The sequence below is a fragment of the Symsagittifera roscoffensis genome, chromosome 6, assembly GCF_963678635.1.
Source record: "Symsagittifera roscoffensis chromosome 6, txSymRosc1.1, whole genome shotgun sequence".
NCBI classification, from domain to species: Eukaryota; Metazoa; Xenacoelomorpha; order Acoela; family Convolutidae; genus Symsagittifera; species Symsagittifera roscoffensis.
In genome coordinates this window covers 19525038-19551769 of record NC_087067.1, presented here as the reverse complement: position 1 = coordinate 19551769, position 26732 = coordinate 19525038, and the positions used below count along the sequence as shown (strand labels likewise).

At 33.1% G+C, this 26732-nt stretch overlaps 1 protein-coding gene across 3 annotated transcripts in view; it reads right to left on the bottom strand.

Annotated features, from left to right (window-relative positions):
* The window catches only part of LOC134848039 (amyloid-beta precursor protein-like), a 37711-nt gene extending 19879 nt beyond the window's left edge, over positions 1-17832 (bottom strand). For 2 of the 3 annotated variants that reach the window (XM_063865371.1, XM_063865374.1), the window contains exons 1-8: positions 17671-17832; positions 17250-17399; positions 17011-17131; positions 16652-16831; positions 16342-16410; positions 15899-16126; positions 10686-10987; positions 2542-2691 (exon numbers count right to left, since the gene is read on the bottom strand). In XM_063865371.1, coding sequence (XP_063721441.1) covers positions 2542-2691; positions 10686-10987; positions 15899-16126; positions 16342-16410; positions 16652-16831; positions 17011-17131; positions 17250-17399; positions 17671-17730 — 1260 coding nt within the window. In that variant the 5' untranslated portion in view covers positions 17731-17832. The remainder of the gene's footprint in view (positions 1-2541; positions 2692-10685; positions 10988-15898; positions 16127-16341; positions 16411-16651; positions 16832-17010; positions 17132-17249; positions 17400-17670) is intronic. The other variant, XM_063865372.1, reaches the window with a different exon arrangement.
* Positions 17833-26732: the final 8900 nt, after the last annotated feature.

Sequence of the window (26732 nt, the reverse complement as noted above, 5' to 3'; positions counted from 1 at the left end):
ATTTTTAGATCTAGCAAATTTAGTTTAAAAAAGTAGCAAATAGTCACAGAGAATTTCACAGCTTCTTAATTCACACCATGATGATCTTTTCTGAAGTAGCACTCCAGCAAACTTGTAATTTAACATCACAAGTTACAATTACCTGCGGAGCAAAATTTTAATGACCAGTCAGCCAAAGAAAAAAGGTACGCAAATTCTTTTTCAGTTTTTGCAGCTTGGCGTCAGCTTTTTACTTTGTCAATCATTAAATATACCTGGCGCTGGTTTAATCGACCGACAAGCTGCTTGTTATAAATAGTACTAAAGTGCTGATTATAAATCAAGACCTGTGAGGTTGGTTAAAACGCCATCTGTCAGAGAGCGATCAAGCTTTGAAAATGATTAAAACAAAGAAAAAAAATTTTCGGGACGATTGATAAAAATTGAGTCAACATACCTTTAAAAGCTTTTAGAAGTACTTAGCTTTTAAAATATAAAGCGCATGAAAATAAGCGATTCAAATTATTTCGAGTTCGAGTCAGATATACGTTGAGAGAGTAGAATTTTTTGTGAATCATAAAGAAGTTTTTAAGGTCAAACCTTAAAACATGCCTAAAGCATAAAAAGTCGCATTTTGTCATGAAAATGCTTTAATTCGCATGTCAACCTAATTCCCCGAAACGAAAAAGCTTCTTTTGCCAAATTTTGTCATTTTTATCACGTTGGTGGTCCCTCATTTTCAGATAACCCCTACCTTCTGCCAATTAGCGAATCAAATCCGACCAAGATACCAGTAGCTGTTCAAGTAGACGATATGTTTGAAGTCAGGTTCTCATTTAATAGATAAGAATTAGTTTAATCAAAACATAGGTTCAATAACTTGGACAAAAAACAGCTCAAAGTTTCAAGCAAAAAGTTATGATCAAAGTTTAAAGCAAAAATTCAACTTTTTCTCTTTTTATAATGAGCTTCGCCCATTAAGACCTAATTTCGACAAACTATCACAAATCTGTTTTGAGTAACCATTTCATTATCCCTGTGGCCCTATAATTTGAATAAATGTGAGTTTCTTGACCAAAAAATTTATTTCTTGACCAAAATTAGAGAATGATTTCGATCAAACTTTTCTGCATGTAAAAATATATTTCGCAGCAGCAGGACAATTGTACCTCGGCTAATTGATCCTTCTGTTGTTCGTATACCCCCAGATAATACAACACTGTCACAAAACCTGCCTGGATAAATGGTAACAAAAGCCTCCCTGATTTTATCTCAATCTCATACCAAACAAGACTGTTACGAGGATCAAAAGATTACCGACAAATGACTCCATTCTCATTTCGCAAATTAAACACAAGTGGGATTATGAATCACGCATAAGATCTCAACATGAAAAAAGGCAAAAAAAATTGTCGAGGAAATTTTACCACAATAACCAAGTTTTTCCTTTTGAAAAATAATGAGCAAAGACAATATAAATCAATTCAAATTAGTCTCCAAAACATTTACTATTTGTCATTTCTTAATATTTCATTTCTTCATAAGAAATCTGTCAAAATCATAGACTAATGAAAAAATTCAACATTTTCTGTTTATATATCTCACTTTCAATTTTTTCTCTTAGGTAAAAGGCGCCTAACTTAAATCTAAACATGTTTTGGCTAAAATGTAAAAATGACTACCACACAGAAGCCAGAGGTCGTAAAACGTCAAAATGTCGTGAAAATCAGGTTTTCTCAATTTAGTTAGAAAATAAAAGTACCCAGTGGCTAAACTGGCCTAATTTGCACAGAATTATAAACCCACTTTTCTGGTTTATCGACACAAAATTGGTGTAAATTTTGAATAATTCCGACATAAGGAAAGACTTACACACATTTAAACGTCAAAAACTGATTAAAGTTGTGTTCTTTTAATTTTTTCACTTTCAAAATTTACACATGTATCTTTCAATGGCGTTTTATTCAAATTAAAAAAAAGAAGTTAGAAGTTTATTACAAGACACTTGCTCTCGCAAATGTAAAAACTTTGTAAATAGGAAAACCGTTGTCATACTATAACCCCCGGATAGGAGCATAACCCCCGGATAACTCCCTAACCAAATTTGGATAGGCGCATTTATCAAAAAGTGATGATGAGATTAGGCATTGATAATCCAGTTAAAATCAATTTGAGTGCTGTGATTTTACACTCCAAATCCTTCTTAAAATTTTGAACACATATATGGTCTCCATACTTAACCTTAGAAATCCACTCGTTACATTATAGAAACTGTGTTTATGTGTAAAAGGAAAGAGCCAAAGATTTTTGATTTTTTTAAGTCAATGGACGAAATGAAGACCTTTATGTGAGACCGTGTTTTTTTTTGTTCAGCAAAAAGTTTCAAAATTTGTGAACGCTCAAATTTGATTATTTTTTTGCGGTTTGATTTTGGTTTTTTGTACATGCTTAGAAGACACTTTTGTAATGCCGAGTGTTTTTTATGACATAGTATTACCCCCGAATACAAAATTCAAATTATCGGAACAATTACCATAACATCACGATGTTCACAATTCATACCTGCACAATTTGTTTCTGGAAGGCGTCAGTGAGCTGTGCGTTGGAGTGGGTGGACTGAAGTGCCTGGATAAAACTTCTCTCTGCACTCTCGTAGTCATGCATCAGTCCAGTCATCTCAGATTCGTAAGAGTCCTCCAGTTGCACCAGTGCCTGAAATCAACATCATCATCATCATCATCATCACATCACCATCATTGTATACAATCATTTCATCACCGTGATAACCATCCTTTTCATCGTCATTATTAATATCATTTTTGATGGTAGTAGCTTTTTGCCCAGTGATAGAATTTTGTTGTTACTCTCAGGTGATTAACTATCGAGACAAAAAACATAATTGTGCCCGAAAACTAATTATGCCTTCATCCCATTGCAAAATTTCAAAAATTTTGTCAACACCGCGGATTGAACCAGAGAATTTTTCGTTGTGTATATTTGACGTAGTGATAGCGGACTGAATTGGTTAATGAGCGTTAAAATAATAATAGAATCATAATAGCTAAAATAATGAAAAAAAAATCCCGAATAATTAGATTTTCAGTAGCAATTTCCAATCAGAAAAAAATGAAAAAAAGAACCAGGATTAATTATTACGACACTGAAAGGCTTCATCGCAATTTATTGAAATCAGAATCACGGTCACTAGGACTAAACTTTGATACTACACTTGTTTTCCTACGAGTTTTCTTTGAAGTGTCTGATGGTGGGCGAAAAAAAAAACACCCATTGCCAAAATTCCTTCCCCTTTAGGGGTTGGTGTAAAGTTTATTTATCCATACACCACTACAACTAAAAACTACAACAAACTCCCTGCTTTATTTGTATAAAATATATTCAAGATAAATGACGATCAAACAGTGGTAGGATTTGCTATGGTTCAAGAGTGCCGATTTATATCAATTTCATTACCATTTGGAACATTAGAATTCATGTCTGCAGGCCCAACTTATGTACCTAATTTTTAATTCAGTTCATTGAACACTGACAGTTTTTTAATCAGAAAAGGTCAAATCAAGTAACACAAAGCAAAACTGATGCCTTTGATTTATACTCAAAGCCTCATTTTCAGAATTAATTCCCATGTCGAAAAAAGTCATTAAAAACCCTTCATTATCGCACCACCACAAAAACTGACAGGCCGCATCCTTATAAACAGCAACTAAATTCTGTCCAAATATTTGCTCATAAGCCCATCAATAACTCATCATCAGCAACCAAACACGAAGTGACAGGCGAAAAATGCAACTTGAAACAAGGTAGGAAATTGAAAGTCAACTAGCCGAAGAACCATTAGGTCATTTATCATTGACTAATATATAACGCCACCCCCTCTCAGCCGCTTTCCAAAAAAACGGCATTTCAATTTTTTCTTTCAATACAAATTCAAATTGAAAAATGAAAATTCATTAAAAAAACTATCGGAAACATGAATTTGGGGAAAATTGTTCTAACAACGCGGGAAAAAAGGAAGGAAGACAAAAAATTGGTAGGAAGGAAAAGCCAGGGGCGCCTTAATGCACTTAAAAGGCAAATATTTCACATGTAGGAGACAGGGGATTGAGATTAGATTAGTTGGAATAAGGCGACCAAAAATTTAGACTTGAATTAAGAAGAAAGAAAGCACCCAAAAGTTCACTAGTTCGATATAATAGAATCGATCAGCTCAAATAAGATATTGCACTCAAAATTAGAAGGGAATTGAAGCTAATCCAGACTATCTTTTCAAAATTTAAGCTGGAGAATTGCAGAAATTAAAAAGTTTTTTTTTCTGTTTCTAACTTCTGTTGGGACACATTTCTAGAGTGGAGTTTCGAGTAGTACTGAACTATATTTCAAGGGCTATTTTTTATCAGACTTACTCATTGCATCGTTTTCAAACAATTTTTGTATTGTCAATTTTCTGCTTCATCGTTTCTGATGAAAAACAACCTAACAATGAGGAAAGAAATAATTAAACTTTAAGACTTAACAATTACAGCAAAATGTCTTCTATCGATGTTCTTCACACCTAAGAATTAAAAATTTAGTTCTTCTATAAACTAAATTTGTTTCAAAACGATGCAATTTGATGATGTTCAGATAAAGACTCAGAAACAAAAATAATTTAGACTACAGAAAACACCTAAAAGGCAGCTTGTTGTGTATATTCTAATTAATACTACGGTGATTAATAAAAATTAAATTTAAAAAAAATTGAAAAGATAAAATGTTCTTTTTCAAAAAAATTTTCAGCCTGCTTTTGGGTAGTAATGAACTAAGAAGAGCCTAAATATGATTTAAAAGTGAGCCTAAATATGATTTAAAAGTCAAATTGATCAAACAAATTGAAAGTGTGAAAAACAAATCTACCAAAAAATTAAAACTAGTTCGTTCAGTAGAAACTTGTTCGTTCAGTAGAAACCTAGTCAACAGACAGTTGGAAAAGAGCTAATGAACGCAAATAAACAGAAAAAAAACTACCTGTTTTTGAAAAAAATCAAAACTTTCGAAGCAATTCGAATTTCAAGAAAAAATAGCAATTGACTATTTTTTGATAAAGTTTACCCAAGCTGAGACAAATGGATCAATGAGTATTTTTGCTTTCGCGGGGAAATCTGAAAATTCAAGTCCATTTTCGAAACTAGAAGTTTTTTCGCGCCATTTTCTCTTTGGTATTTGGACATCGCAATTTGGCTGCCCTGTAGCAGATGAATTTCAATTGAACTCAAAAAGTACATAAAAAATCAAAAAGCATTCAAATGTGCAAGAAAATATTTGAATGCACTCCGGTAGTTACTAGAGTGTTTTAAAATTTTTCCTGAAAAAAAAAGTGATCGCGATCTAAATAAGAGTCTGAACAGCGTTCACACTCTTAATAAACAAACCAAAAAAATGAACGGACTAATTTTTTTGAAAATTTTGATTTTATTAATTCAAAATAGATGGCCCTAAATTTATGAAAACTTATGAAACTATCAATAATGATTGACCAATTTTCGATAAACTCAACCCAAATGGAGAAAACTGGATTAATAGGTAAAACTTTTATTTCGCTGGGAAATTCGATAATTAAGTTCCACTATCTAAACTAGAAGTTGATCACGTTTTTCGCGACCTTTACACTTTCACTGATTTAAAGTGGAGTTTTCTTTCCTTTTAACAAAGGAAATAAATTGAACTTGAAAAGGAATCAGAAGAAAAATAACGAAAAGGTAATTATGAGCCTGAACAACATTTAAGACTTTTCCTGAAAAAAAAGAAGAAAAAATCACCGTGAACCATATAAGAGTCTGAACTACGCTCATCAACTCTTAAAAATACCGCCAATTTATGTTTTTCAACCACTGATAGACATAAGTTTTACACTAGCGTTCACACTCTTAATAAACATTTCAAAAAAAAGAACGGACTTATTTTTTTGAAAGTTTTCATTTCATTAATTCTAAATAGATGGCCTTAAATTTATGAAAACTTATAAAACTATCAATAACGATTGACCAATTTTCGATAAATTTAACCCAAATGGAGAAAACTGGATTAATAGGTAAAACTTTTATTTCGCTGGGAAATTCGATAATTAAATTCCACTATCTAAACTAGAAGTTGATCACGTTTTTCGCGACCTTTACACTTTCACTGATTTAAAGTGGAGTTTTCTTTCCTTTTAACAAAGGAAATAAATTGAACTTGAAAAGGAATCAGAAGAAAAATAACAAAAAAGTATTTATGAGCCTGAACAACATTTAAGACTTTTCCTGAAAAAAAAGAAAGAAAAAATCACCGTGACCCATATAAGAGTCTGAACTACGCTCATCAACTCTTAAAAATACCGCCAATTTATGTTTATCAACGACTGATAGACATACGTTTTACACTAGTCTAACAAGCCTACACGCCGATCCCTTATTATCCATTAAAAAAATTTATGGAAATTTTTGCAGTTCGAAATACGACTAAAAAAGCTTCAAATTTCTGATAATTGAAGATTACAGTTACAAAAAACATTAAACAATTGCATATAACAAGAATTGACGATTGCTGTGTATGTGGCATAAAATGTTTATTTGGCAAAAAACCGAAAAAAAAATAAGTTTTTTCAGTTTTGAAAAACTATCGTGGCTTTATCAGCGTATAATTATAAAAATTTTGCACAATTAACTTAAAATGAACCAAAAGGAAAGGTGACTTGACACTTCGATTATAAAACAAAAATTTCAAACCAGTTTTTCTCGACACAGACATCTTTTTAGAAATATTTTATATCGATGGAATCATGACTTAAAGGTCTTATTCAGAAATCTACTTAACTCATGGCCACACGGTAGGCTTTGGAAGCATATCGCTCAACCCTCAATCAGAAATTTCGACTCTCATTATGATAGAAACCTTATCCAATCCACTCTTTACAAATTTTGGATTTTCATAGTACTTCTGGCTCCTTTCAACCCCCCTCCGCATTATTTTAATTTCATTTTGAAAAATAATCTTGGCATTGCCATAATTTTAATTAAATTTTTGACGATGAACAAATTAACCATTCTGAACACATTTGATATTGTTCGAATTTAGCCACTACAGAAAGCAAAAATTTTATGAAATTGGACAACTAGTAATGTGTGGAGAAGTGAAATGATCCGTACTTCCATGAAACTATCGCTAAATGCTTATTTTTATAATAGTAAGATATAAAATTAAGAATCGTTCATTCGCTTACCAGGCAAAATTTCAAATGAAATTCACTTTTAGAGGCAGGTGGAAAAGAGACTTTAACTAATACTTCCTGTTACGTTCAGTAACTATACAATATTCTGCTTTGGTTATTAAAAACTCTCTTAAAACCTCGTTTTTGAAACCGATGAATGTATTATTGCACTGCATCTGGTTTTCAATTTGACAATGCGGCAATTTTTTCCACTTACATGTTATCTTACCATATATACGCATTCGCATTATTTTTTAATCTACCAACAAAACAAAGCCAGCAGCCAAATCAAATAGAATATTGATTAGCATTCATTTATACATACAGCTTTTCCAAAAAAGAATAATATTTAAACATAACAGTGAATTATAATCGATTCAGACACCGCGTTTCTATATCGGGTCATAGAGCAGAATTTTAAAACTATATCGTTATGTTTTCTGACCAAAAAGATATGCCTTTTTTCAAGAAAGAGCCAACATTATTGGGAATTCAGAAAGGATCTCGAATATCTTGCTTCCCAAAACTTATTCTTCACCTAATTTTAAAACATGACTAATTAGCACAAAAAAGTTGTTCGTCTACTCTATAATTTAGGTTATTATGTTCAAATACTAGCTATTTCTATATTCATTTCGTATTTGCAAAAAAATGGAGAGCATTTCTGCAAGCAATAATTTTTTCTCCATTTTCCACATTTTCAGATTGAGTTAATCGCGCTAAGTTCAGCTCGATATACTACCTATTGTGCAAAAAAATGAAAGCGACCAATTCAACGCTCTACTTAACGAACTAGTTAGTACCGTTATTAAAACCTAATTCGGCGCCAAAGCATTTGAATAGTCACAAGTGTTATAATTATGTCGGACGTCTTTAGCGTCTGTAATAGAGATGCCTTTGGCTGCCGTTAAAAATGTCAATCTATTTAGAAATTTTTGGTCCGTTTTTTTTTTCCAGTCTGAAACAGATTGAAGAGACAGTCAGCCGTGTCGTATGACGAGTCTGTCAGCTGAAAAAAAAAACTGTTAACTAGAATCTTCAAAATAACCGCTTCAAACCTTTATTAATCGAAAAAAATCCGATAATTTGTCTTTAGAAAGTCAGTGAAACAAAATTTCAAAAAACATAAGTGGCTCGAGAAAAAAAATGTCGGTGAACTAATATGTTGATAATTATGCCTTCGGCGATTAACAGTCCTAGTTTTCTGCATGAAGCAAAAATACAATGGAATGCATTTTATGACGGTGTTGGCATTGATTTACGTTCTTTCATTTCATATCGAGTCGTAGCAGAAAACGTACATTAATAATGAACAAAAATATTGATTTTATGGCAATGAAGGATGTTTTTGAAATCAATTCTTTCCCCGAGTCTAGGTTAGTCAAGGTGCATTTGAATATACTTTTAAAAAGATATCACTATAAAAATATCAGCAAATCAACCTTAGGCCAACTAAAAAAACTTGAATTCTGTTACTGTCTAACACACAGGAGACTCACTTTTGCAAACCTTGAAATTTTGAATCACATCGGGGACACTTAGGGGCGGATCTAGGATTTTCTCGAAGGGCGCGGATTTTCTTTTTGTCGACCTTTTTTTAGGCCGACCACATTAACTTTGTGAGCTCTCACAAATCATTATAAAGACCCTATTTTGAGAAAATTTTCTTCGCCGCAGGCAAAATTTTGAAAAAACAGGCCAAAAAAGACGTTTTTAGGCACTTTTGGAAAATTTTGACCAAACATCGTGTTTTTTCGGCACGCGCTCTCCCCTCAAAATTAGTATATATTGACGCCAAAGGCGCCTTTAGAACAATTTTAGGGTCAGTCAGCCAAAAATGGATATCTCAAAATATTAAAAAGGAGGGGCCCTTTGGGTCGGTAGGGGGTTGAATAATTTTCTGATTGATTTGCAGATAAAGCAGTAAATTTAACCAATATACTATATTCTAGAAAGATTATTGCGTAAAATGATGCTAGAGAAAAACTTCTCTGGTTCTTATTTTCTTCAGCTGCCTGAGATTAAACATAGTTAACAGACTCTTAGGGAATAAATCAAGGAAACCATTCATCATTAAAAAATAATTCCTCAACGTTTGAGCTTCAAACATTATTTTTATCAGCTGAAAGATCAATTATGAAGCATTTAATGAATGGCATAACTTCGAAACACGAGCTCAAAACGAGAACACTGGTTGAAAAGGTTCATTTTTAAATTACGCTGGTGAGTCTAAAAAATCCTATTTATAAACACAAAAAGTCAACACGTATTTCCGTGTCACATACTCTTTCATTATTAAGGAGCTTACTTTGACTTCCAATTGAAAAAAATTGCAGCGATATTATCGTAAACAAAAGTCAAACCCCCAAAAATGAACAGAAACAGCTTAAAAGTTTCCCCCGAAAAAATAAACAATTAAAATACCACACTGCCAAGTGTCTTTACTTCGCTCACTGAGAAAACGAAGTAGACAGCAAGAACAAGAGCATTAAGAACTTTAAAGCATAGCATCAAGCAATTTTTTTCTACAAGTTTCATTCAAATAAAGAGGGGAGGAAAGCCTCAAAGTCAAAAAAAATATGGCAAAACGCAAAAAATGTCGAATCAACTTTATCTTTCAAATCTTTACACGTGAGTCTCTATTTGTCTCGAAATATGTTGATATGAAATTTTAATTTTTAAATTTTTAAAACTATTTTCGACAAAATAAACCCTACTTGAGCAAACTGGATCAATAGGTAAATAAGTCGGTCACTTCTGCTGTTCGATAATTGAGTTTGCCTTCCTTTTAACAAAAAAAACGAACTGAAATTAAGACATCAAAAGTCAAACCGCAAAAAGTACATTTGATTTTGAACTAATTTTAAGAATTTTCCTACAAACACAAAAAATCATCAAAAAAGGGAAAAAAGGCGAAAGTCATCGCATTTCCAACTTCTTTCAATAAATCATTGAAAAATCACAATTTACCTGAAACCAAACAAATACGCCTTTTTCCGGAGCGCTGATGGGCATCTTCTCATCTCGATAAACTGAATGTTTCCTTTTGTCAATAAATCATATCAATCTATAGTTGCATTCACAAGGCAAACACAAAACCTTACTGTATTTATACGCATTTGAAACAACTTAGCGAAGCACAAAAGTCATTCCTAATCCGTTATCATCAGTTTCGACGAACAAAACATTTATTATTTTTTTAGTTTTGAACAAGCATAGGTGCTTGAACAAAGAGAAAAGATCTAGCCTAAACCACAATAAAAAATCTACAAGCCTATATTTGCTATTATCCGACACTTGGTAACTTAAGACAAAAGTACGCTTCCGCTTCGCTTGTGCACCCATAAAATAAAACTGTATTGTATTTGCCATAGCCCGATAACCAAACAAGGAAAGCTCATGCAACAATTTACATTCAGAGCTGTTTTGCTTATTGAAAATCAAGTTACAGAACGAAACCAACCTTTGTGTAAACATCGTGCTCGTTCAAACTTTCTGGCTTCACAAAATTCTCATCCAGGAAATCAATATCGGCTATTTTGACCTTGAACCAGGATTTCGGCTCTCCGCCCAAGAGGTAAGGCAGGTCAATATACTGGTTCATAATCTGCTCTGTGGTTCGTTCGGTTGGATGCTCATCACTCGAAGTATGCTTCTGTAGCAGATCCTCTTCGATGATGGTTCCAGAACCATCATCACCTTCTTCGACATCTTCATCAGGCAACTCCTGCGAATTTCCATCTGAGTTGCTATTTGTGACTTCTGCTAAAACACAATAAATTGTTAAAATGGTTAAGTTTTAACTCACAAGTACATTAAGTTGAGAAGTGCAATCGAAAAGATGATGTAACAGAAGGAAATTAGCCGATACAAACTTCATAGAAAATTAGTAGCTCGAACGAAACAAAAAAAATCCTAAACTCATCACATCGAATACAGAAACTATGCTGGAAAAAATGAAGAGCTCATTAGAGCTTCGCAAAAGCTATATAGCCGAAGCTTATGACATTTTTGCGGAACTAACACCCCGTCAAAATCTAGCATAAAAATCATTAAGCCTTGCAAAAAGGCAGTTGAACCAATAGGATTTTGGAATATATTTAGACGGACAAAACCAACTTAATAGATCATTTTTCCGTTTCCGCTGGAAATGTTTAAAATTTTTGCAATGAACGTTTGATATTTCAATTATTTCAGAAGACGAATATTAGATGCACAGTTGAACATTAGCAACCAGCAGTTTTTTCGGTCCTTACCCTACCGTTTTTTTGCCTGTTTCCTTCTCAGGAAGCAATGAGCGGGCGATAACTAATACTTGTCCGGATTCCGCAACTTCCGGTATGACAACGCACAAAACAACTCTCAAAAATATATTTTTCTTCTCATCTGGTTCATGAGAGGCGGGAAAAACTTCGTGGAACTTCCTGTTAATAAACAAAGTTACACGGTAGCATGGTAGCAATGAATTTTGTTCCGCTCATGTATCCTTATTTGAATTTTTGCGCACCATTTCCGTACGTACCATAGCCTAATTTCCTTGTTTGAAACCTTTTCAGCAGTCAAAACTGAATCACTTCAATTTCCGGGCAAATATAGCCTCAGTTGAAAGGTATTTAGCTACAAGTATTCGCCAGGTAATTTCACTTATATGTGTTGCTTTTAACCTACATATAACTATCTATCCTCAAAATTTCCACCATTTCAGATCTTTATAGTTAAGTCTGTTCTTTATTTTGCCAAATATTTAGCCTTTAGTTTATGTTTAAATGACAGGCAAAGACTGACTTTAGAAGGAATAATGGATAAATAGTAAAGACTGCAGGTCTAAATAAACTTAAGAGGTCCGCTTACTGTACGTTTTATTGACCAACCAACTGGTCAAACTTCCAAAGCAGTTCTGAAAACAACCCACTGCAAGTTCCCAGAAATTTCAAGGCATGCTCGGTCAAAAACATGCTCGGTCAAAAACAGCTAAAATGAGAAACTCAGCCTCGAACATTCAACTATTGAGAAAACTTCTAGACAAATAATTTACAAAATTAGAAAAGAAGGAAACTCTTGTGGAATTTTTAAAGTTGGATTAAATGATTGATGGGTATTACAAAGTTCCAAAAACATGTCTGACAGACGGTTAAAAAACTAATGAGAAGCTGTTCAAAAGGTAAATTAAATTAAGAAAACAAAAAAGGAACGTTTTTCAATTTCAGCGAACTTTAGCAAGAAACCTTTCCTTAATCTAATCAAGACAATTTGAAAAACGGATACAAATAACTAATTTAGGCTGCGATGCGGGTCACGCGAAAATATTAAATCAGATTTTGCACCTGAAACACTCGAGCTGACTTTGACGCGGTTCTACTTAGGGAATCGGCGATCTTCATCGCCGAAAAAAATGAAATGCGAGCTTGAAAATTTAAAACAATGAAAAAACTGAGTGTATCTATTCAGAGACGGATCTAGAATTTTTTGAGAAGAGACGTTTCAAAAAAGTTTTTTCGACCTTTTTTTAGGTCGCCCAAATTGATTTCTATAGGCAGCACAGATTGATTTTTTTAGGCCGGTCAAATTAACTTTTTAAGCTCTCCCCAACACTATTAATCCCTTTTTGTAAAAACGTCCAAGCGAAATGTAGAAAAAAAACAGGCTAGAAAACTAAACGTATCACTATCGAAATCGATCGCACCACGCTTACTTTCAAAATTAATCTGAAAAGCAAAAAAAAAACAATTTGACCTATTTTTCTCGAAACACATTTTGTTGAACTTATTTTGAAATCCACATCACAGCTTTTTACTACGCATACACAAGCAAAATTATGACGGATAACGCTACTGGGAAAAATTGAATGGGTAAAACTTTGAGCCTACAAAATTTCTTAAAAGACGCACGCCAATTATGAGTCTACAAAATTACTAAGTGCCGCAAGCAAATTATGACGCATTAGCAGTACCAGTGTATTTGAAAAAAAAAGAAACTTACCAACTAACATGCCTCAATTTATAGAGCGGACGCATGTTAACTAGTATACAAAAAATTTCATTAAAAACACCCGTCCCTACCCAGGATTGAACCCTCTTATCAATTGGATCAAAATGAACACTTTCAAAATGAACGCATTTTTGTAGAAACATATGTCGCTTACATATGTTTACATATTATTGCATCGCAACAATATTTGCGACTTAGGTTGGAAAAAAAGAAAGTCCATACTATAACACAAGCTATGCTTGTGTAATGAATGTAGCATCAGCATACTAAGAACAAAACGTTCAAAATAAAGGCAAGACAGTAAGTAGAGTTTCAAAAGGCAACAACTTATTCCAGCTTTGAAAAAAATCAGTTTGACAAAAAATAGGCTTTATAAAATATGACCGACAGACAGTTGAAAAAAGTCACAAAAGGAAGGAAACAGAAAAAAACACTGACTTGTTTTTTAAACTTCAGGTTTCGCAATTCAGGAGAAAAGTATGGCCCTACAGCTCTTCAACTTTTAAAAAATAATTAATTCCTGATACTTTTGTGATTTGAAACAAATTTGAGCAGACTGGATCTAAATGAAAAACTTTTTACTCCGCAGGGAAGTCTGAAAAAATCCACTTTCGGAAACAGGAATTCAATCAAGTTTTTCGTGACCGTAATTGTTCGATAGTGGAGTTCGACTTCCTTTTAACAAAGCAAATATAAACTTAAAAAGAAGTCAAGTCAAACACTGAAAAAAAATTGAGCCTGAACAAGTTGTAGACTTTTTCTTGAAACAAAACTACCGAAAAAAAATATCGCGACATATGTAAGCGGCTTCAAAGCGTTTATTGACTCTTATGCACACAGTAACAGTTTTGAAGCACATCCTTATGAATTTTAGCTTAAAAAACTGTAAGCTGCGTCTCATATTTACTGCCTGAATTTCCTATTTAAAACAGTAGTGTAGTAGCATGCAGGCATCTTAAAAGAAACAAATGACAGATAAAGAGGTTCATTGTTCCGACCATTGAAAATGGGGAGGACCTTTGTAATCCGGTGTGTTTTAGTTTTTTTCTATTTTTTTTTGTTTTCCACGCAAAATCAGGTACCACAAATAATTATCCGAAAGGGTCGTGTGATATACCAAATTAAAGCCCTATCATTCCTAATTCGAACGACATTAAGAAAAATGAATAAGTTTTCTTCGTGTTGAGAAAAGCAGGTATAAAATTTTTAATTTCAAGTTCAGCTTCGAGCCAGTAACTCAATCGAGCATGGTTATATGAAAATTTACTATTTTTTTTTAAAAACTTTTAGACTCACAGAAGTTGATTTTACTATCGAGAAAAACCGGTTTTGCATGTTTTATTCAGCGCTTATTCAGCAATAAATATTTTCAAAAAAAAATTTTGTACAAAAAGTAAAAAAAAAAACATTTTGATTTTTTTCCATTTTTTGTTGGTTACTCATTTTTTGAAGCAAAATGTTGTCGATCTTGCCTTATTCACTAACCTATCACGCGTTTGTATAGTTCTCGAATCACGCTACTCACTAATTGAAGAAAACAAAAGACACTTTTTTTATAGTATTTTTTAACGAATATGGTCGAACATTCTGTGCTTGAACAGCAATCGACAATCCTTGTAAAAATATATATTTATATATAGTTTGCAAATAGTCGTCTCAAAAAAATTCAAAGCGTGGGAGTTTTCTGTCATGAACCAAGTTCTTTATTAAACATTAATCGGTAAATTTTTGATTTTTAAAATCAAAGAAATCGTTCAGGTTTGTGAAATTGACTGATGGAAAAAAATTCAGTGAATGCAACATATCTGAGAGTATTCATTACGTTCATAGACTCTTAACAAGAACTTGTTTAAAAGCATTTGATAGCCTGTGATCAATGCCGGAAAGAAAAGTAATATATTTTCTAATTTGCTATTAAGGTAATTAAAGATCCCCCTGAGAATCATTAAGTATGCACCATTGGAACCAATCAGCAAAATAAGGCTACAATTTTCTCGCTATGTTTGCTTCCACATTTGAGAGCAATGATGATTTGACCTAAATATGTGAACTAACAGTGAGCATTTATTTTCCAAAACTTCAAATAAACTAGACACAACAAGCCAAAAGTTCATGAACGTTTAAAACTGCTTGGAAGCAATTCAAACTTCATACACCGAGGCAAAGCGGAGCGTTGCAAGCTAGCAAATAGAAGATGAGACGGGAATAAGTAAGTCGAAATTTATTTTTTTTGAAAAATGAGAAACTCATTTTCAGAAAAAAAAAAACAGTGGAGAAACACAACCACCAGCACCAGCATTACATAATCTTTCAGTATTTACTGAGCGACCACCAAGCGGATAATGCGTGAGTAGATACCCAATACCCAATGAGACGAAAAGAAAAAAACTCCATGAGAAATTGGTGTCATAAAAAAAATTGGCGATTATGTTTTTAAACTGATTTTTACGCAACAACCGACCTGATTTATAAATTAAAAAAATGATTAATTAATGAATTTTGGCCTTCAAACGACACAAAACTGGAAAGGAGACTCAAATTTGTTAGACAAGTTCAATTTCTTACAGACTATTAAAAAATGTTTATGGGATAAAATCTAGTTCCCGATTACAAGACACTTGCTCCCGCATGTTTAACTAACATGTTTTATAAAAAATTTCAAAATAGATTTACAAAACGTAGGCTAACTTGTGTCTGTTTTAATTGCGTGTTGAGCGCAGGCACTCATACACTCCTGTTTAGAGTCAAATCTGTTCCTGTTTCCATTACATCCACCGTAGTTGAACATGAAACAGGCACCCGACACTGCGTCGAAGTACCAGGAGGGAAGGGAGGCGAAACAGGGCCCGGACTCCGGTTGAAGACGACACCGAGTCGCCGTGTTCTGCTCCAGCATTTCCAGCTTCTTCTCGTTTTCTAAAAGAATCAGAAAAAACTACAACTGTTTCGAGATAACTGCATCTCAACTCAATCGATGAACAAAAATTTTCAGATAATCATTCGTTTTTTGAACTAGGAGAACTCCGTGACCTTTTATTTGAAACTATCCAAGACATGTTAAAGAAGGAATGAGTGACAATATTTTTGGCATTTGAGATCAGTTGGGAGGAAAAAAGCTTATAAAGAATAACCTTTGATCATAGTGGCTGGGTCAACTGGACAACAAACGAATTCCACGCCTTTCCACTTGTTGATTTCATCTGAAAAAAAATTAAACCATTATGTACCTGGGTAAGGCCAGAAAACCTATGCTATTGATTCCTGGTTTAGCCAGAATCTTTGACTGCATTAAGATCAAAAAATATATAGAACAAATTAAAGAACCAAAGCAACGCATCCTTTAGACAATGATCTCTGGTGCTGTTACGGGTATTCTTTTCACGAATGAAGGACGATAATGTTAAATCTTCGGCTATCCAAATTTTACTATACTAGACTCACTATCGCACTTGGGTGGGAGAACCCCGTAATCATGTAGCAGATACGCTGGCTTCATTCTTGTTCCACATTCATACTGAGCCAGACTTTTTAAAGTCGAGTCCAGGGCACAATCTTTAGCCACACTATGCCCAAAGGTGCAATTCTGAGGTACCACCAAACTCCTGGCTGTGAAACTTTTCTCTAAAAACGAATACATACTTTGGCAAAAGTCCTAATTTAAATAAAAGATGAAAAAATTCCCATTTCAAATAAAATTGATAAAACTTTAAATGTATAAAGATTAGATGGTGAATAAAAAGCAACAATTTATCCAATAAAAATTATAGGTTCAATTGCGATACCATTTTGAAAGCACTCACTGTGACAAATAAACTGTCTTCCAAAACATGAAGTCGAATCTTCGTTGGTAGAACAGAAACTAGGCACGAACTCTTTCGCGGTAGCTTCACTGATAGTTTCAGTTTCTATTGAAGCATAGAGCTAAAATACACAGTATTCCTTTAAATTTTCAAAATTTGCACCAACATAATCATTTGTGATTATTGATTTCAAATTGCTGTTTATCATTATCAACCGACAATACCGAAAAGAACCTTACTGCTTTACATATCTCAAACACTCTGTTCGTGATTTCCTCCTCGCTGCCACATGCATCAAATTCCTGTTCTGATTCAGACCATTCATCTTGAGTGTCTTTGAAGAAAATTGGTTTTCCACATTTCAAGGCAACTTTTGGTACAATTTCTCCCTAAGCATTTTGATTCAAAAATTAAAATCATAAAATAGTGAACTTATTTTATTTCGTCCATGAAAGTTCAGCAATCTATAAAATCGGCAACTTTGATTGCCAAGCTTTTCATGAATTCCCTACTCAATTTGAAGCAAAATTTTACTCTATCTTCAATGTCAATCAAGTTTAAACAAAACTCTTCAAGGTTAGGATCATACTATCTTCAATATCAATCAAACTTGTACAAAAAGATATCCATTATCAGGACGCAAATAAGCAAGATACTTACGTACGAAGATGCTAATACAGCAATCAGAAACCCAAAAGAAAAGGCTGTGTAACGTGACATTGTTTAAGTCTATAACAATTGTTTTTTGAGTTTCATAATCAATGATACAAAAAATCAACCACTAAATAACCAAACTCTGTGACTTAAATGTTCTTTTGTAGATAAATATTCTTCGATAAAAATTTTGATTCTTTGTGAACATGACGAATTTGAATAACTTCAAATCGAAAATTGGTAAACTCTTTTTGTTATACACACAGTTTTTGCTCCCCATAAAACAGAGCAATTTATAACCACCATGAAAAGCGAAAGAATCATTCTACATAGCAGGATGGTGTTTCCAAGATGTCATAGACCAAAGAACATTTACCCTAAACTAGCCCTAGTCTAATTTGCCGTTTGTATGTAACAATATCGAGGCGTAATCAATTCTCCAATTACCGGAAGACATCATTCATAGCCCTATATTCCAAGGTGAGACCTGTATCGCAACTGAACCAGGTCAGTATGTTTACGCACGAAGAGCAATTTTCGATGTATAAAAACAAAACGAAGATCAAGAGAAAAAGCTGACGGACTGGTCTTACAGATCGAGAATGGATAGCTTTAAAATGTGGGAAGGTGTAGAAATCTCGTTTCACATACCTTCACTACATGAATGTCTAAAATGCAAGATCTCTGATGCCAAGAAAAAGGTCATCACGATTATTGGTGCAACATAGGAAACCAAAATACTCAATAACCCAAATAATCAGTCCCCAGAAAAATCAAGCTCCAATAATGCCAGCGAAGAGAAAAACGATGACGAAACAACAAGCGATAAGTTTTGTAATGGCAGCGAAAATGTCGAAGAAAAGAATGTGGAAACACCAACATCTACAGTTTTGGTTATTGAATCTAAAACAAACAGTGCGGCAACTCCAAGCGAAGAAAAACAAAAGGTTGAGGTTCTCAACAATCAGGTCGTAGATTTTCATTCTTACTCTGCAAAAAAAAAAAAAAAAGACAATTTAAATATCGAAAATAACAAACGGAAATGATCCTCTGACGGAAGAACGCTTACAAAAAGAGAGCGTGAAATTTCACCAGCCTCTTGGTCAGTTTTAACACGGAAGAAAGGGCCTAAAGTGAAATCCAAAAACTACGGAGAAGACTTGGTTGGAGGGAAGTTTTAGCAAACTTTCTATGTGCGAAAAACCAGATATTTTTTCCGTTAACATTTTTTATCGTACGATATCCAGCTAAACTACATTGATTTAACAAAAAATGCCAAGTATTAAAAAAATAGCCTTGTTTCATTTTGTGCATTCAGGAAGCAAAAATATCAAATCTTAAAAATATACATCTGAGTTTGTTGAATTTGATTTAATAACAAGCTCAAATAATTCTGGTTTCTTAACGTTATGGTCAGCAAACTTGAGTCCTGCAAAAAATTTGCTTCAAGTACAGGTTTTCAATTGTTAAAATTTGTCAAACTTGATTTGTTTTTTATCAAAATTTATGCGAACCCAAATTCCTTCCAAGCAACTTTGATTTCCCTGAAATTAGGCATCAGATTTTTACCCAATAAATTGAAAATTATCATGACGGGTGATTTTAATGCGCTGAGTTATGACAATATTAACAGTTCTTCAATACTTGAGTTAAATGATGAACGTATCAAACGGTTTACCCAACTCAAAGAACAAATTCTTGATTGTTTTGGTTTTGTTGATTTCGCACTCAAGAATGATTTTTGTGATAAAATACAATATGATAAACAACATAAAACTTTTGGGCGCTTAGATTATGTTTTTATGAATTTCGAAACAGAGTTTAATTCTATGCAAAGCACTCAAATATCAATCTCTGATCATTTGCTCTTACATGTTTTTATTAAGCCATCCAACTTGTATCAGCGCGGCCATAGTTACTGGAAATTGAATGAAGAAATTTTAAAAAACAACGTTTGTGAAGAACTAAAAAACTATTTTTAAAAATTAATCACCAAGTAGTTACAAAATTTTAAAGCATGATTTTCGTGACCTTCTAAAGTTTATTCAACAGAAAAAAAGCGTGTAGATCAGAAAGAACTAAAAATATTCAAGTATCATGAAACATCTTCAAAAAGTGCTGGAACATCTTGAAAAAATTTCAAAGAAAAAAAGTTTTTCCGATTTTCGAAAAACTCAGACAACTCTCAGCTATACTTTTGAGGGTGTGCCTAAATTTTATAGTCAATGGACCTCAAAGAACAATTAACTAAATCAAGCAAATTCAAGTGGATCAGAACGTTTATCATACGGATGAGAATATTCTTAACTAATTTCGAAAGTATCTTTCAAACATTTTTTCGAACAATTTTACAACAGACTTTGATCAACTACTAATGACGTTTTTATCAAAAAATAAACTCGAAAATAATGAGATTGATGGCTATAGGAAAACAACAAGAGATGAAATTCACTTGACTATAGTCAAAGTGAATTTGAAAACCTCGCCTGGACCAGACGGACTTACATCTCGGCTATATAAGACTTTCACGGATGAATTTTGTTCAATTTTAGCTAAAGTGTTCAACCATTTTGTTCGCAATGGAAAACATCCAAACAGTTTTTATTTAGCAATAATCAAACTGCTGCCGAAATCTGAAAATGCCATAGCAGTACAAGATTTTCAACCGATCAGTCTCATGAATAATGACCCGAAAATTTTTGCCCATGTAGTCTGTAATAGAATACAAAAAGAGCTTTGCAAAGTTGTAAAAAATCATCAGCACCCGTATTTGCCTGGAATTCAAATGCACACAGCAATACAAAAGTTCAGAAAAGCGATTACTCCAGTACGATTGGCTAACCGAGGTTCACGTGCTGTAAAATTAGGTTTTCCTAAAGCTTTTGACAGAGTTGACAGATCTTTTCCCATTAAAAATTTTAAAAGGGTTAAAAATTGATGAGTTTTCCGTTAAAGCTATTGAAACTTTGTGTTTAGACTCAAAAGCAGTAACTGAGATAAATGGTTTTTTATCAGCCAGCTTCAAAATTCATCGCGGTGTGAGACAAGGTTGCCCTTTTTCCGCATTTTTATCCATAATTTTTATCCAAACCGTTCTTCAAGCAATTGAATCTACAGAAGCAGTTGAAGGTTTCAGGTTATTGCGCCCCAAACTAGTTTCATATGCAGACGACATAACTTGCCTCATCAAAATCCGATGTGTTGACAGGTTGTTTCGCTTAATCGATACATTTTGCAAACAAACTCAAATGATGATAAATAAAAGTGAAGCGCTTTCTACTCCTGATGTATCACCCTATGAAACAGTCAACGAAACAAAAAAATTAGGTGTCTTGTTTTACCCTTCCCAAAAAGTTTGAAAATTTTGAACTAATGTTGAGTTCTCAAAATCAAAAAACGTCGAGTAAATCTATGAGGGTCAAGTCGTTAACACTGTCAGTTTATGTTTTCCCTAATATTTTTCATTTGGCTCGTCATACTACAGTTAACTTGGATACTGTTAGTAATTGCCAAGAAATTATAAATGCAGAACTGAAAAAATGAAGCAGACTCGATATAAAGAAAGAAGTTTTATATCATCCAATTTTAGATGGTGGGGTAGGCTTACCATGCCCTACAACTCAAACATTTCAGTCTGAAAATTATATATTTTTTTGCTTCCGATATGTCAGATCAAAATACTTTGATACCAACAGAATTTATTTTCACGAAAGAAAACAAAAATTTGTCGAGAAATACAAACATCTTTGTTGAAATAAATTTGAGTGATTTTGTAATTTTTTTTAACGTTACAAATAGCCGTTTTATGATAACATTACAGAGAAAATCGCGAAATGTTTTTTATTCCTGCTTACAAAACTGTAGTTATCTTCGAGCTGCAATTTCTGGCTTGTGTTTTGCTGCAAATCGTTATCTCTGTTCAGAAGTAAAATTGTGAAATTAAATGCATCAAGCATTGAAAAATTCAATGCTTGATGTATGGGAAAAACATTCTTTATTATTTCGCTACTCTGTCGAGAAAAGCGTTGGTTTTTATTTCTTGAGAACGCCCCCGAAAGTTTCTTTTGTAATTTAGAATGCAAAACATTCAAACACCTAATTTTCAGTTTTTAATCGCTACAACCTTCAAAAAACAAAATACAGATTAACAATTGGCGTGAAGTTTTTGTATCAACGAACATTACAAGGCTTAAGTATGTTGTTGCGATTTTTCGTGGTGCATATTCAAAATCATCGATGTCATGGAAAATCAATTTGCAAACCTTTGTGTCATGATATTTATGGAAGAAAGGAAATACAAGTTGCTCCTTCTGATAAAACTACCAATGATAAGTTAGACTTTAGCAACAAAATAGGTTACCCGGTATCCGGTAAAAGTAATGTCAATTGAACAAAAACTGCTAAGAAGTAGAAGGTAGATATTTCAAGCGTACCAGGATACTCTGTATCCGGTACTAAAAATGTATTTTAAGCACAAGTCACAGAGAGAACAAAACACAGTTTGCCGAACAGGACACCCTGTATCCGTTTGAAGAAAAAAAAGTACAGAAACAGTTCAGAAACTATCTAGACGAGCTCTTAACAGTTTATAAGCTGTTTCTTGTGTCAACAATTAAGTTACTAAATCGATGAGTTGTTTTCGATAAAAATGATGTTTTTTGATGTACTTATGGATTCTGAAACTCTCTTTTAATTTACAATTTCAAAAAAAAATTAAAAGACTTGGGTTTGACAGTTATACACAGACAGTAATTGCTCCCCCCTAAAGCAGAGCAATTTATAACCAGCATGAAAAGCAAAGGAATCATTCTACATAGCAGGATGATGTTTCGAAGATGTCATAGACCAGTGAATTTTTACCCTAAGCTAGCCCTAGTCTAATTTGCCTTTTGTATGTAACGATTTCGAGGCGCAATCAATTCTACAAATACCGGAAGACATCATTCAATGCCCTGTAATCCAACTGAGACCTGTATCGTAACTGAACCGGGTCAGTATAATTATAGCACTTTTAGAAGTTAAAATACAAAATGAAGAGCAAGAGAAAATGCTGACGGATTGCGCTTATAAATCGAGAATAGGTCTCTTTAAAATGTGGGAAGGTATAGAATTTTATTTCACATACCTTAACTATATGAATGTCGAAGATTCAAGATCTCTGGAAGCGAAGAAAAAAGTCATCATGATGATTGGTTCAACATAGGAAATAAACAAAACAAAATCTATTCCCCACAAAAACCAAGCTCCAATAATGCCAGCGACAAAAAAAACTTAAGAAACAATGACGAAAAAACAACTGTTAAGGCTTGTAATGGCAGCGAAAATGTCGAGGGCAAGAATGCCGAAACATTTGCATCTAAAATTTTGGTGAAAGGAACTAAAACAAACAGTGCAGCAACTCAAAGCGAAGAAAAACACAAGGATGAGGTTCTAAACAATCAGGTAGATTTTCATTCTTACTCTGCCAAAAAAGACAATTTAAATATCGGAAAAAAAAACAAACGTTAATGTTCTTCTGACGGAGAGAAAGCATGAAAATCGACCAACCTCTTGATCAATTTTAACACGAAAGAAAGAACCTAAATCGAAATCTAAAAGTTCCGGAGAGAAGACTTGGTTAACGGGAAGGTTTAGCAAATTTACTGTTCAAAAAACCAGATACTTTGTCCGTTAATAATTTTTTAGCATAGGAAATTACACTCACTTATCAAAATCCAGCAAATTACACTGATCTATCAAAAAACGTCAATAAATGAAAACAAAATTGACCAGTTTCATTTTTTGACTTCAAGAAGCAAAAATATCAAGTATTTCGAATTTACGTCTGAGTTTATTAGATAAACACATTACTTGTTTTGATTTTATAATTGTTGCATTTTAATTTTATGGTCATCAAATTTGAGTCCTGCAGAAGGAATTGCTTCAAGTACAGGTTTTCAATCATTAAATTTTGCCAAACTTGATTGATTTGTTATCAAAACTTATGCAAACCCAAATTACTTCTAAGCAAATTCTTTAAAATTAAGCAAATTTTTTTAACCAATCGAGCCAAAATTATCAAGACGGATTATTTTTACACACTCAGTTATGACAATGTTAACAGTTCTTCAATACTTAAGTCAAATAAAGTACGTATCAAACAATTTACCCAACTCAAAGAACAAATTCTTGATTGTTTTGGTTGTGTTGATTTCGCTCTCAAGAATGATTTATGTGATTATAATTTTTATGACAAACAACATAAAATTTTCTCCCCTGTAGATTTTGTTTTTATGAATTTTGAAACAGATTCTGACTCTATGCAAAGCACTCAAATATCAATCTGTGATCAGTTGCTTCTACACATTTTTCTTAAGCCATCAAACTAGTTACGTCCTAGTTACTAAAAACCGAATGAAGAGATTTTAGCATATAACGCCAATTGAAATTGTACAGTTCTAAAAAAAATTATTTTGAAAAGTAATCACCAAGTAGTTATGACAATTGTAGGCAAAAATTTTATGATCTTCTGAAGTTTATTCAAGACAACAGCAAACGTGTTGATCGAAGAGAACTCAATAATTTGAAGAATCAAGAAAAATTTCTCAGAGAACGCATCCACAGCAGAAAAGATTCGAATCCGAGTTTACTTGAAGATATCATTTGGTGCTGAAACATCTTCAAAGGGTCTCCAAGAAAAAAAATTTCAGATTTCAGCAAAATTCAAAAACACTCTCAGCTATAAGTTTGAGGGTGTGCCCAAATTTGGTAATTAATTGACCTGGAAAACGCAATTAACTAAGTCAAGCAATTTCAAGTGGATCAGAACATTTATCACAGGGATGAGGATATTCTTAACCAATTTCGAAATTGTTTTTTCAAATAGTCTTTTAACAGACTCCGAACAATAATTAATGACTTTTTTTATGAAACAATAATCTAGAAAATTATTTGAATGATGGCTACAATCAATTTACGGAAGGCGAAGTTTACATGGCTATAAATAAACTGATTTTAAAAAGCTCGTCCAAATCTGACGGCATTACCTTCAGCTATACAAGAATTTCACTGATGGTGTTCATTTATTTTAGCAAAAGAATTCAATCATTTTGTTCAAGGTGGAAAACTCCCAAACAATTTTTATTTAGCAATAAAAAACGAATTCTGTAAACGCCAAAGCAGTACAAGAATTTTGCCCATGTAATTTAAAATAGAATTGAAAAAAATCTTTGCTAGTGGTAAGAAATCATCAGCATGCGTATTTTCCTGGAAGGAAAATGCACACAGCAATACAAAAAATTGAAAAAAAAACATTTAATCCAGAACTATTTGCTAACCAAGAGTCATGTGAGGTAAAATTATACTTTTCTAAAGCATCTGAGAGACTGGCAGATCACTTCTCATCTATGGTTTTTTATCAGCCACCTTCAAAATTCATTGCGATGCCCGAAGAGGTTGCCCTCTTTCCGCATTTTTTTATACTTTTCTTTGAACCCCTTCTTCAAGCAGTTGAATATACAGAAAAAATTGAAGGTTTGGGGTTATTGTGCTCTAAATTAGTTTTATATGCAGACGGTATAACCTGCCTTATCAAAATTATTCGATTTATTGACATGTTGTTTCGCTTAACCGAAATTTTTTGCAAATAAACTCAAATGATAACTAAAATAATTAAAAGTAAAGTTTTAGTATGCCTGATTTATCATCCTATAAAACAGTCAGGGAAACACAAATACTTGTTGTTTTGTTTTATACTTTACAAATAGTCAAAAATATATATATTTAATTTTGAGTTCTCAAAATCAAAAACATCGAGGTTTATTTTCATTTTGTGGATCCTCGAGGGCCAAGTCATTCTAACTGTCAGTCTATGTTATCCCTAAATTTTTTTGTATGGCACGTCATACAACAGTTATTTTGGAAACTATTAGTAACTGCCAAGATATATTAAATGCAGAATTGAAAAAATCAAACAGACTCGATAAAAGGAAATAAGTTTATATAACACAGTTTTATGTTGTGGGGTAGGCTTACCATGCCTACAACTCAAGTATTTTAGTATTAAGATGATTGATTTCTTTGCTTCCGGTATGTCAGATCAGAACACTTTGTTACCAACAGACTCTATTTTCCCATCTTTCCGCGTTTTTATTTATACTTTTTTTCAACCCCTTCTTCAAGCAGTTGATTCTACAGAGAGAATGAAAGTTTGGGGTGATCGTGTTCTAAGCTAGTTTCATATGCAGACGGCATAACCTGCCTTCTCAATTTTATTCGATGTATTGACATCTTGTTTCGCTTAGTCGAAAGTTGTTGCGAACAACCTCAAATGATGGTTAAAATAATTCAAAGTGAAATGTTTGTATGCCTGATTTATCACCCTATAAAACAGTCAGGGAAACACAAATACTTGGTGTCTTGTTTTATACTTCCCAAAAAATCGAAAACATATATTTAATTTCGAGTGCTTAAAATCAATAACATCGAGGTTTAATTTCATTTTGTAAATCCTCGAGGGCCATATTATTCTAACTGTCAGTCTATGTTCTCCCTAAATTTTTTCATGCGGCTCGTCATACTACAGTTATATTGTTTCTGTGTACAAACCTGTAAATGATATCAATCTCTAGTTTTCCAATTGCTTTTTGCTGCAAACCGTTTTCTCTAGTTAAAAGATAAATAAATCATTTTACAGACAACGTTTGGAAAAATTCAAAGCTTGATAATTGAGAAAAAAACTTTTTTTAAGAAATTTGCCTACGCTGGTTTTTTTACAGATCGAGAAATGCGGTGGTTTTTAATTCTTGACAACGCGCCCAATTGTTTCTTTTGTTTTTGAGTGCGAAATATTCGAACACCTAATTTGCAGTTGTCTCTCGCTACAAACTTCAAGAAACAAATTATAGATTTACAATTGGCGTGATATTTTTGTATCAACAAAAATTGCAGAACCTAATTATGTTGTTGCGGTTATTCCTTAATGAACAGTGTAAACAGGTATTCTTTTGCTAAAGTGTACAAGCGCGAAATCAGTGTCGCTCTAAACCATAGGAAGAACTTAATGCCACTCCGAAAACGCTTCACCTCCG